This window comes from Artemia franciscana, chromosome 4, assembly GCF_032884065.1.
Source record: "Artemia franciscana chromosome 4, ASM3288406v1, whole genome shotgun sequence".
Lineage (NCBI taxonomy): Eukaryota > Metazoa > Arthropoda > Branchiopoda > Anostraca > Artemiidae > Artemia > Artemia franciscana.
In genome coordinates, this window is record NC_088866.1 from 57903742 (window position 1) to 57916726 (window position 12985).

A 12985-nucleotide genomic window follows, 5' to 3' on the forward strand; every position below is an offset into this window, starting at 1 on the left:
CTTGCGATTTCTGGCAAAAATAGGACGTTTATTAAGAATTAGATACATTTGTGAAGCCTTTTTTGGGGGATTTTACAGCATGCAATTATCCGGTCAAGTCCACTGCCCAATTATTAATACGTTTTCTGTCCAACTTTTTACCCTCTTTGAAGTAATTAGCAATTGTACTGTTGTTGTTTTTTTGTAAAGAGAGTTTGCTTTCCACGGCAAAATAGAATTATCCTTGATACTAGGGCGTTTATCCCCCCTTTTCAGGATAAAGTACAGCTTTTATGGATCAATTTTGTAAACTATTATTTTTCATTAAAATCTACGTTTTTGCATTAGGAGAACTACCCCCTGCAACACCCATATCGCACTGTTAACCCTAAAATTTCCCTTTCAGTGGGATATAATAGATTAATCACTGATTCTAAATCGCTATGAACACAACCTGAGCCTAAAACGTACTTTTGAGGCTCCAGTCTTCTTCCCCCCATCCGCTACAATACTACAAATTAAAGTTAATCTGTATTTTCCGATATACGTGCTTTTTGCATTACTAAATAAAAAATTGCTACTTTATATCTGTTGTTTCGAGGTTCCCCCCCCCCGAAAAAAAATTTCTTGCGTACGTGCCTGCTATATATATATATATATATATATATATATATATATATATATATATATATATATATATATATATATATATATATATATATATATATATATATATATATATATATATATATAAATCCTCCCCATATTCCCCATGAATCCCCATATTTCTTCATGAAATCCTCCCACACCAACCGCGGATGACCAGCTTTCTGTTTAGCCCTAGACGGCCAGCCAAAAAGGACTGTATTTGGTAATAATTCATCCTTTTTCCACAAAGCGTGCCCTAGCCATCTTAACCTTTCTCTCATTACAGCCATAGAAAGCAGGATGCTATCTCAAATTTTGGATTGAAACATTCTGATAAAAAAATTCTAGCTGTTAATTCCTTCCATATTTTTTTTTGCATAGGCTACGATTCCAACTCAAACATAGGCTACTCTTGTAGCATACTTATATTTGAAGAAAGATCTGTTTTCACTTAAGTTGTGATCCTTTTTAAGATCATGAGGGATCCCAACGTGCGACAAATATTTTCGGGAAATCGGAAAATCAGAAAATCCGATATATATATATATATATATATATATATATATATATATATATATATATACATATATATATATATATATATATATATATATATATATATATATATATATATATATATATGTATATTTTTCTATTCATTTTTACAAGCTAGAAAAAATTTTTCTTAGAAAAACAAGTTAGAAAAACAGTCCCCTCCCTCCAAAAATTTCTCCAACACAAAGACGTTTAAAGTATAAAACGTGTGAGATCCAACGTTTAATGTATAAAAAATTTTATGGTCAGGGGAAGTGGGATACGTGAGAGGATGTTTCTATGGGTGAATTTACCACAGGGAAGAGCATTTTCATGAAGAGTTGCTGGATTTTACAGCATTATTTAAAAAAAAAACATTTTTGGTTACTTTTTAAGCAACCAAAAAAAAAAATCGGAGGGAATCTAGGCCCCCTTCCACGCTCATTTTTCTCCCAAAGTCAACGGATAAAAATTTTGAGATAGCCATTTTGTTCCGCATAGTCGAAAACCATAATAACTATGTCTTTGGGGATGACTTACCATATCTACGTCTTTGGGGAGGGGCTGCAAGTTACAAACTTTGACCAATGTTATTGGGTAATGGTTATTGGGAAGTGTACCGACATTTTCAGGGGAATTTTTTTGGTTTAGGTGTGGGGTTCAGGGGAGGGGGCTATAAAGGAGGATCTTTCCTTGGAGGAATATTTCATTGGAGAAGAGAAATTCAATGAAAATGGCGCATTATTTTCTAGCATTACTATTAAAAAAAAACAACAATGAAAATATAAACATGAAATTTTTTTTTCAATTGAAAGTAAGGAGAAGCATTAAAACTTAAAACGAACAGAGATTATTACGCATATTAGGGGTTCTAAAAATACTTTAGCACAAAGAGCGAGGTATTTAGGAGGAGATAAATACTTCGCTCTTTATGCTAAATTATTTTTAGTAATTTCAACTATTTATTCTACGGCCTTTCTGATTCAGGGGTTATTCTTAAAGAATTGGGACAAAACTTAAGATTTAGTGTGAAGAGCGAGGTATTAACGAGGGGACAAATCCCCTCATATATATAATCAAAAATATAAGAATATAAAAGTTTGTTACGTAAGTTAATTTTTAAGTTACGTATATGTTTTACAAATAAAAACGTTCGTTAAAAATTAAAAGTTCTAGTTGCCTTTTTAAGTAACCGAAAAATTGGAGGGCAACTAGGCCTCCTTCCCCACCCCTCATTTCTCAAAATCGTCTGATCAAAACTAAGAGAAAGCCATTTAGCAAAAAAAAATTAATATGCAAATTATATTTTAATAATTTATGTATGGAGAGCCAAATTCAGACATGCATCAATTCAAAACTTTCAGAAATTAAATAAAAAAAATAAGTTTTTTGAAATGAAAGTAAGGAGCGACATTAAAACTTAAAACGAACAGAAATTACTCCGTATATGAAAGGGACTTTTCCTCCTCAACGCCCCGCTCTTTACGCTAAGGTTTCTTACTGTTTTAAAAAGTAGAGTTAAGAGAAAGGGTCAAACTTCAGCGTAAAGAGCGAGGCATTGAGGAGAAAAGGCCCTTTCATATGCGGAGTAATTTCTGTTCGTTTTAAGTTTTAATGTCGCTCCTTACTTACCGTTACAAATTTTTTTTTTTTTTAATTTAATATTCAATGAGATCCCAGTGGTCGATTCTTCTCGGCGAGTTTATTTATATTTGGTTATATTGATGTTAATGATAGTCGAAGATCACCCCTTTTCACAATGTCAAGTCTATTGCGATCTTTTGATAACATTTGAGAAACACGACTAAATGCCGCTTCAACAAGATAAGACGTAGGAAAAGCAATAACGTAGAACTGCGCTTTATCCCAGAGCAAAGGGTACTTTGTAGCAATGTCGGTTGTTTTCCATATATTGTACTTTTCACCTTTGAATTTTGCATGCATTATTTCATCACTTTGTATTTCGTTGAGGGGCTCATGCAAAGATATGTCTATAAGGAGCAGCATTAAAACCTCGTTATACCTCACTCTTTCCGCTAAAGTATTTTTAGTAATTTCAACTATTTATTCTACGGCCTTTGTGTTTCAGAGGTCATTCTTAAGGAATTGGGACACAATCTAAGCTTTAGTGTAAAGAGCAAGGTATCGACGAGTGTTGAACCCCCTCATATACGCAATTAAAACATACGAATATAGAAGTTTGTTACGTAAGTTAATTCGTAAGTTACGTATATTTTTTACCAATGAAAACGTTTGTAAAAAATTAAAAGTTCTAGTTGCTTTTTTGAGTAGTCAAAAACTTGGAGGGCAACTAGGCCTTCTCCTTCGCTTCTTTTTTCTCAAAATCTTCCGATTAATTGCAATTAATTAATATGCAAATTTCGTTTTAATTATTTATGTGCGGAGAGCCAAGATCAAAAAATGCATTAATTCAAAAACGTCCAGAAATTAAATACAAAAAAACAAGTTTTTTTAACGGTAAGTAAGGATCGACATTAAAACTTAAAACGAACAGAAATTACTCCGTATATGAAAGAGACTTTTCCTCCTCAACGCCCCGCTCTTTACGCTAAAGTTTTTTACTGTTTAATAAAGCAGAATTGAGAGAAAGAGTCAAACTTTAGCGTAAAGAGCGGGGCGTTGAGAAGGGAACAGCCCCTGTTATTCACGGACTAATTTCTGCTCGTTTTAACTTTTAATGTGGCTCCTTACTTTCAGTTACTAAAAAATAGTTTTTTTTAATTTAATTAACTTGCAATTCAAATCAAAATATGGCGGTATTCGCATTAAAATCCCCCATCAACACGCACTCCAGATCTCTCTAACTTTCTTGTATTAACGATAATTTTTCTTCAATAATTTCCCTAGTATTTTCTCGACTGTACGAACTATTCCGTGCACGTAAATTAATTGCTTTGGGAGTAAACCCAAAATTAATTGCTTCCCATATTCAAAACAATTACACAGTCAAAGCGTTTTCAGATCTACTATTAATTCTCTCACAACTTTCAATAGCAGGTGCTTTGACCAAACCCGAAATGCCACCCTAATATTTATTATTTCTTGATACATTACGCACAAACTTTATTCGTTATCTTTCCGGTCTTGTCGGTTTAAAACCATAACCTGTCATCGGATCTCAAAATGCAATTTAGAAGTCTTAAAAGTTTAAAAAAAACTTGGGTTGGTTTATTTTAACTTTAATACCATTTAAGGCTTGCTGGGGGGAGGGGTTGCAAAAAGAAACCTTAAAAAACAAATGTATTTTTAATACGTCTCTAAATAGTAGCCGAAACTAAAAAACTGAATTTTTATAACAATAGTTACATCAAAAGAATTGCATTTTAATGCTGATTTTAAATACATAAGTTTTATCAAGTTTAGACTTACCCATCAAAAGTTACGAGTTTGAGAAAATTTACTTTATTTTAGAAAATAGGGGGAAGTACCACTTAAAAGTCATAGAATCTTAACGAAAATCAAATCATCAGATTTAGCGTATCAGAAAACCCTACAGAAGAAGTTTCAAGCTCCTACCTACAAAATGTGGAATTTTGTATATTTTGCCACAAGACAGATCACGGACGCGTGTTTCTCTTTTTTTTCCCCAGGGGTGATCGTATCGACCCAGAAGTCCTAGAATGTTGCGAGAGGGCTCATTCTAACGGAAATTAAATTCTAACGGAATTAAGTGACCAAAAATATCGGAGGACACCTAGGCTCCCTCCCACGCGAACTTACCTTGGAGTAATTTTTCATGATGGAAGAAAATTTCCATGAAGGATTTTTTGCATTAAAAAAGAAAAAATAAATATGAAAAAGTTGTTTCAACTGAAAGTAAGGACCAGCATTAAAACTTAAAATGTTTATGTTAAATTGTAAATGTAAACGTAAAATTGTAAAATTAATTACTTCAAAATAATGTAAAATTAATTAATGTCTTAAAATGTAAAATTATTACGCACATGAGGGGTTCACTTTCTCCTAATACCTTGCTCTTTACGCTAAAGTAATCAACTATTTATTCTACGGCCTTTGTGATTCAGGGGTCATTTTTAAGGAATTGGGACAAAATTTAAGCTTTAGTGTAAAGAGAGAGGTATTGACGAGTGGGCGAACCCCCTCATATACGTATACGAATATAGAAGCTCGTTTCGTAAGTTAATTCGTAAGTTACGAATATTTTACTAATAAAAATGTTCGTAAAATTAAAAGTTCTAGTTGCCTTTTTAAGTAACCAAAAAACTGGAGGGTAACTAGGTCTACTCCCCCGCTCCTTTCTTCTCAGAATAGTCCAATCAAAACTATGAGAAAATCATTTAGCCAAAAATATAAATTAATATGCAAATTTGTTCTAATTATTCATGTGCGGAGAGCCAAAACCAAAACATGCATTAATTCAAAAACGTTCAGAAATTAAATAAAAATAAGTTATTTTTAACTGAAAGTAAGGAGCGACATTAAAACTTAAAACGAATAGAAATTACTCCGTACATGAAAGGGGCTGTTCCCTGCTCAACACCCCACTCTTTACGTTAAAGTTTTTTTTTACTGTTTTAAAAAATGGAGCTGAGAGAAAGTCAAACTTCTGAAGTTTATTCATGTAAGCCTCCTCGCCTCAAAGCTGCTCAGTCTTCAAATGAGAGCTATATCTTTCAATCTGAACAGGGGCGGATCCAAGGAGGTTACGGGGGTGCAACCCCCATGCCATGGTGTTGGATCTGTGGTTGGAACTGCTTGCTCTAGTTTGGATCTGGACGAAAGTGATTTTTTTTTTAAATTGATTTTTAATAGTTGAGTTTTTCATAAATTTGTCAATATTAAGACTGTTTCTTTTTGTAAACAAGTTTGAAACAAGATATTAATCACTCTGTATGGTCTCTGTTAGATTTCACTATTGTTGTATACCCTCAAAAAGTCTTTAATTAAATTTGCGGGTTTTGCGTATTACCGCAAAACCCAACTGCGAGGCAAAAATCTTCATTTCGTAATAACAAGGAGAAATTTAAAATCCTAACTTCTTTAGGCTGTCAAAATGATATTTCAGGATTGTGCTGTCACAACGGGACTGAAAAGCAAAATATTTTCTTCTTTTTATTGTCAAAAATTTGTTTTCGAGTCTTGCTATGGCACTGAGGCAAAGAAATTGATAGGCCTATCATTACTTTTTTGGCAGTCTGTTTTGGATTTTTGGGTTTGCTTTCGTGTGAAGTGTGTGGCTTTTAAAACAGAGCCTAGTTGTTTTTTAGGGGATTTGTATAATAGAAAGTAAATGCATGAGAAGTACAAAAATTATTAATTTAAGTTTCGGATTTTTGTGAGGAAATGGTGGCCACTTTACTGCCTATTTTCATCCAATTAAAGATCTGCATTATATAACATATCACCTCCTCTGTTCATCCTAAAACATTAAAATAAAGGCGAAACTCGTTTAGCACTTCAGACCATTTCCAATACCTACGACGCATAATTGTCGAGGTTCGCTTTAAATTGCGGGTATTTCTTTGTTCGCAAGTTTATCTAAGTGATCGTAGACCTCTTGAAATGAAACAGATTAACAATAGCTCGTTGTCATTCCCGTTCATTCTACTGAGTTATAGATCTCATTATAAATTCATTTGTTTTGCTGGCTAGCAACTGAAAACAATCTTTTTTAATTTTAGTGTTGTCTGAGTAATTAATTAAATTTTAGCGATTGCAATTCAAACTTACAATTTGAAAGAGAGAACGGAGAACAATTTTTTTCAAAAGGAAGTAAGGACCAACATTGGATTTTAAAACGAACATATATTAGCATATTATGTGAGGGGGGTTGCTCCAAATTGCTCCCTTATAGGGGGGTTGCTCCTAATAGGCTAATAAGCCTAAGCGTTTCTGAAAGTGTTTAAACAATGATTCTATTTTCTGTTCGGGGGGGGGGAGTATTTACACCCAGAAATTACTTCCATGACTCATAGATCTCCAATCACTTTTGACTTTAAGTTCTTCATAAAATTTTCAATAGAGAAAATTTCTGTGAGAGAAATTTTTCATTGGGGAGAGGGGGATTTCCCGAAAATATTTGCCACACATTGGGGTCCCTCGTGATCTTAAAAAGGGTCATAACTTAAGTGAAAACAGGTATTTCTTCAAATATAAGTATGCAAAAGGAGTAGGCTATTTTGAGGTGGAATCGTAGCTTATGCAAAAAAAAATTCTGGAAGAAATCCAACCCTAGAATTTTTTTTATAAGAATGGTCCAATCAAAATTTCGAGAATATTATCCTGCTTTCTATGGCTGTAATGAAAGATTAAGATGGCTAGGGCACGCTTTGCGGAAGAAGGATGACATATTACCGAAGATTGTTATTTTTGACCGACCGTCTAGGGCTAAACAGAAAGCTGGTCATCTGCGAGTGGGGTGGGAGATTTCATAACGACATATTTAAATGAAATGGGAATTTTCTGGGAGAGTGTAAAGAGGGAAGCTTTGAATAGATTGGGATGGAAGAGGACTGAGCTTAGCCGTGTCGACCTAAGGCGGCTTGGTGCTGCGGTAATTTGTTAGTAATAGAAGTATTATTCTGTTCAGAATAGTTGAAAAGCCAAACAATTATACCTTTCAAGATACCCCGATCCTCCTGGGAATTGGTCTAAGTTACAAAATTTGCCTTTTTGCCTACGTTGTCTATTATAGGGAAGTATACATACATTTTTTGAGTAGGGAGATTTTCTGCTAGTGAAATTTTTCACGGGGAGAATTTCCCATGTGAGGCAAGTTTCTAGGGGGTAAATTTCTCATGAGAAATTTTAAAACAGGGGAATTTGCTAGAATTCTTATACAAAGTTTAACCATAAAGAGCGGGGCGTTGAGGGAAGGACAATCCCTTTCATATACATGTTATATGGTTTTAAGATATATTAATTTTGGTTTAAGCATCTGAAATTCATTCATGTAAGCATCTTCACCTCAAAGCAGCCCAGTCTTCAAATAACATCTAGATTTTTCAATCTGAACAGGGGCGGATCCAATAAGGGCGAGGGGCGCACCCCCATGACATGGTGTTGAATTTGTGGTTGGGACTGCTTGCTCTGGTTTTGGTCAGGACGAAAGTAAATTTTCTCTGTAATTGATTTTTAATAGTTGAGTTTTTCACAAATTTTTCAATATTAAGACCGTTTCTTTTTGAAAAAAAGTTTGAAACAAAACTTTAGTCACTTTTTGTGGTCTTTGTTAGATTCTACTAATGTCACATACCGCCAAAAAGTAAGGTAAAGGTAAAGGTAAAGGATACGCCATTAGACTTTACAGTCCGTACCAGCGGTGCTGATCTCCGTTTCTTGGCCCTTCAGCCAGGAAGTGCAATGGGGGGTTGGGGGCCAGCCATCCTGTGCTTTCGCACACCCTTCCTGTTTACCTTCCCCAGATTTCTCCAGGTACCCATTTAGAGCTGGGTCGACTCTGGCTAAGCTTACAGAGTCACACCACTGACCCCCGTCCCAAACTGAAGAATTGGATACACTGGGACTCGAACCCGCGTCCTCTCAGACGAAGAATCCCGAATCCAGCGCACCAACTGCAAGGCGAAAATCTTCATTTCATAATAACAAGGAGGAGAAATCTAAAATCCTAACTTCTTTAGGCTGTCAAAATGATATTTCAGGATTGTGCTGTCACAATGGGACTGAAAAGGAAAATATTTAGTTCTTTTTACTGTCAAAAAATTTTGTTTTTGAGTCTTGGCACCGAGAAAAAGAAATTGATAGGCCTATCATTACTTTTTTGGCAGTCTGTTTTGGTTTTTTGTGTTGCTTTTTTTTTTGCCAAGAGGGGTGGCTTTTACAACATAACCTAGTTGTTTTTTAGGGGATTTGTATAATAGAAAGTAATTGTATGAGAAGTGCAAAAATTATTAATTTAAGTTTTGAATTTTTGTGAGGAAATGGTGGCCACTTTACTGCCTATTTTCATCCAATTAAAGCCCTGCATTATATGACATATCACCTCCTCTTTTCATCCTAAAACATTAAAATAAAGGCGAAACTTGAGTACTTTAGACCATTTCAACTACCTACCTACAACGCATAATTGTCAATGTTATTTTTAAATTGTGGGTATTTCTTTGTTTGCAAGTTTATCCAAGCAACCTATTATGCGCCCCCTCCCCCCTCCAAAGAAAATCCTGGATCCACTATTTTTTCTCGGAAAATCCAATTTTAAATAGCAAATTTCAAGACATGAAAATGTCTAATCAAACAGTTTGTGGTAACGAACTGTAGTAAGGAGCGACCCGGCTCAATAGAAACCAAAACTCTAAAAAATGGAATTTTGATACCAATAGCTACATCAAAAGAATCGCATTTTAATACTGATTTTAAATATTAACGAGACAAAGAGCCTGAGTCATAGCCAAGATAACAGCGGGGACTGACAGGACGAGAATATGTATTATTGCATAATAACTTTGTCACTAATTTTTTGTATCAACATTTTTATACCATCTTACTTTCAACAGATTTATTTGAACTTTATCCCTCACCCGATTTTAGATTAAATTTACGACCATTTCCACTGCCTACCACGACTCACAATTGTTGAGGCTCCCTTTAAATTGAGGGTATTTCTTTGGGTAGTACCTTTCTTTGTTTATCCAAGCAGCCTATTATGCGCCCCCCCGCCCAAAAAAAATTCCTGAATCCACTATTTTTTCTCTAAAAATCCAATTTAAAATAACATATTTCTCAAATTTATCCAAAAATAATTAACCTTTTAAAAATTAATATGTATTGAGACAAAGAGCTGATGCATTGAGCAGTTTGAACAGTTTGTATTAAATAATGTATTAAATATAACCAGTTGTATTAAAATAAAGGCCAAACTCCTTACCACTTTAGACCATTTCCACTACCTAGGCCTATGTATGATGCATAATTGTCAAGATTCCCTTTTAATTGCAGGTATTTCTTGTTCGCAAGTTTATCAAAGCACCTATTATGTGCCCCATCCCCCCAAAGAAAATCCTGGATCCACTATTTTCGCTCTGAAAATCCAATTTGAAATAACAAATTTCAAAACATTAAAATGTCTAATAACCAGACAAAGGGCCTGAGTCATAGATCTCAGCAAAGAATGTCTAAACGGGTTTTTTGGAAGTGACCGAGAAATAGCAAGGCTCTGACTTAAATACTGTATTATTGCGTAATATCTTTGTCAATAGGAGAAACTATATGACGAGTATTAGCTGAACTGATAGCTTTTGCTAAATTCAAAAATATGTAGCGCTGTATAAGCAAAACTATTCAAATTAATGACCTACTTGTTCAAAAAACAGAGACAATTTTAACTGTAGAAAAATCAAATTTCTAGGTGGTATAATAAAGTAGTTATAGTAGATTGAATGTCAAAAAGTGTGAAGAGTGAACAAAGTGACCGAGTACCGGTCGTCTTACCCTATGTAAATACATTTCCTAAATTTTGAAGAAAAAAAAACAAAAAACAATGATATGGCTCAGAATTCTACTCAAATAACAGGAATTGCATTTTCAGAACTAAAGGCAGAGAAAAAGCAACTGGTAACTGAAAATTAAGGTAAAATGTTGTTTTGTCAAAATATCAATAGGTATAGACCTGTCATGTGGGTGAATTTCGGGGCCCTCTAGAGGGAGAAGGAGTGGAGGTGGGTACTTCAAAATACCTTCCTGGGACATACTTTAGCCTGTAGACCCATACCTGAAAGTTTCATTTTCCTAACCTAAACCCTTTCCAAGATAGCAATAAGTCAATCAACTAGAATTTTACCCGAAAAATTAGGACATGGTCTAGCCTATGGGCACTTCTAAGTGGAACAAGGAGGACAAAAATGGAGGGAAACATGATAGGCCTTGTCTTATTAACAACCTAAGCAAATGATGCAACTTTTTTCACTGATTACACTAATTTCTGTTTCTTAGTTATTTTCAAATTACTTACGGAGCTTAATAGGTTTTTAACCTTGAAAAGGGATCTATTAAGTGCAGATTTTTGAAGTGCCATGCCCGAAAATAAAGGGCAATGCAATTAATATTTAAATCTTCCGCTAGGCACGGTTGCCATATGTTTTTGAAGCTAAAGTGTCAAATTCAGCAAAAAGGGATAATTTTAGTGTCCTTCTAGAAAATTAACCAATATACTTTAAAAGTTGATAAAAAAAAGGCTTTAAATGGTTTTCTCGCAACTCCAGGGCTAGAATTACGTTCTTTTTTTTTCAATTAAAAGCAAAGCGGTTCTTCAAATAAGTAAAATCCCGTGTAAAACCTCAAATCACCTAATAAGAAGAAAAGTGGAAGAAGAAAAATAATTCAGTACCATTTCTTGGGTTCTATCGAACCTTCGGTTGTACTAGTTATTATTCTTCCGAAAGCTCAGTAAAGCCTTGTTTTTTAACAAGCCTTTGCCGCTTTTTGGACGACAGATTTCATTTTCGTTGTTTTTGGCAACAAAATTCGAAAGCGTCTTATTTCAAGAACTGCAGAAGATTCTGAATCATTTGTGCTGCGTGCGCGGTGTTATAGGAACGTAAAGAAAAGATGAAGTACAATTAAGATGAATGAAAAAATGTGTTGTTTAGTTTTTACATTTTAATTCAAAATGTTCACTCTGTATGGCAAGAAAACGAAAACGGCGATAAAACCTGTCTTCACTATGAGCCGCCCATGCCGTCTCGGCCGGAAAACGCCATAATGAAGACAGGGCTTAAAAGATTCGCGCCAGCAGACCACAGATACGACGTCTGTCGCTGCCGACACGACTAAATTGCCCTCGCTCCCTCTTTTCCTTCAGTAGCATATCAGATCTTAAGCAAAATTTTGCCGACCATTTCCCGCAGAGTGATATCGAAAAGCGGGTGAAACGCGCTTGGCTTGGAACGTGCTTCACATCCTTTTCACCTGGATTTTGCCAACGCGTTTGGTAACGCTAATCTCACAAAAATACACAACCACAGCGTTATTTCATGAAAACGTTAATGTATTCATGAGATCAATTAACTAAAAGATCAAACTTGATAAGGAGAGAAATAATAACAAGACAAATACCACTTGTTCTGTATAAAGCTAATTTATTCTTCAAAAACAAAGAAATGTCAAATTCTTTGCAAATAGTGACAAGACAAATATCACATGTACTCAGTAAAATGTTGAAATAAAAAAGAAAAAGCACAAAAAACCAATGAAAAGGGATTTTGGGTGTCAAGAATAGCTATGGTTTTTTTAGGAAAATCCGTTTCTCTCTGCCCACCCTCTTTCTTCTGAGAAAAGGTCGATGGCGTCTATAAAAGACAATGGAAAGGTTTATTTAATCGCAATCCTTTTCACCAAAAGCAGAATGGTGCAAAACAAATGTCTAAGCAAATCCCAAATATTTTGCGCTAGGCCTTTGCCATCTTCGCGACTCAAGATGGACCAAACCGAAAAACCTAGAAAAAAGGACCCAATAAGGTCCTAGACAATTCTCAGGTCGACCTAAGACGACCTAGAGCGACCGTAGGGGCCCAAAAAGCATCCAGAGGGCGCTCCAAGAGGCTCCAGTTGCCGGGCCCTTTTTCTAGCTTGAGAACCTCCTCAAATTTCTAGTATATTTGAAATTTTGAATAGGTCCCCCCCAAGCCACACGGCCTGAGAACCATATTTTTTCAGTATATTTGAAAGTTTAGATAGGTCCCCCGGTCACACGGTGTGAGAGCCTGCTCCTTCTTCCAGTATATTTGAAAGTTTAGATAGGTCCCCCGGTCATACGGCGTGAGAACTTGAGTGGGATTTTTAAGTATACTTGAAAATTTTCAAGCATACTTGAAAATTTCGTGAAGTT

At 35.0% G+C, this 12985-nt stretch overlaps 1 protein-coding gene across 2 annotated transcripts in view; it reads right to left on the reverse strand.

Annotated features, from left to right (window-relative positions):
- LOC136026655 (small ribosomal subunit protein uS9m-like) overlaps nucleotides 1–11226 on the reverse strand; it is a 507124-nt gene extending 495898 nt beyond the window's left edge. For both annotated transcript variants that reach the window (XM_065703394.1, XM_065703393.1), the window contains exon 1: nucleotides 11111–11226. In XM_065703394.1, the coding sequence (XP_065559466.1) occupies nucleotides 11111–11173 (63 nt within the window). In that variant the 5' untranslated portion in view covers nucleotides 11174–11226. The remainder of the gene's footprint in view (nucleotides 1–11110) is intronic.
- Between the last annotated feature and the right edge of the window lie 1759 nt (nucleotides 11227–12985).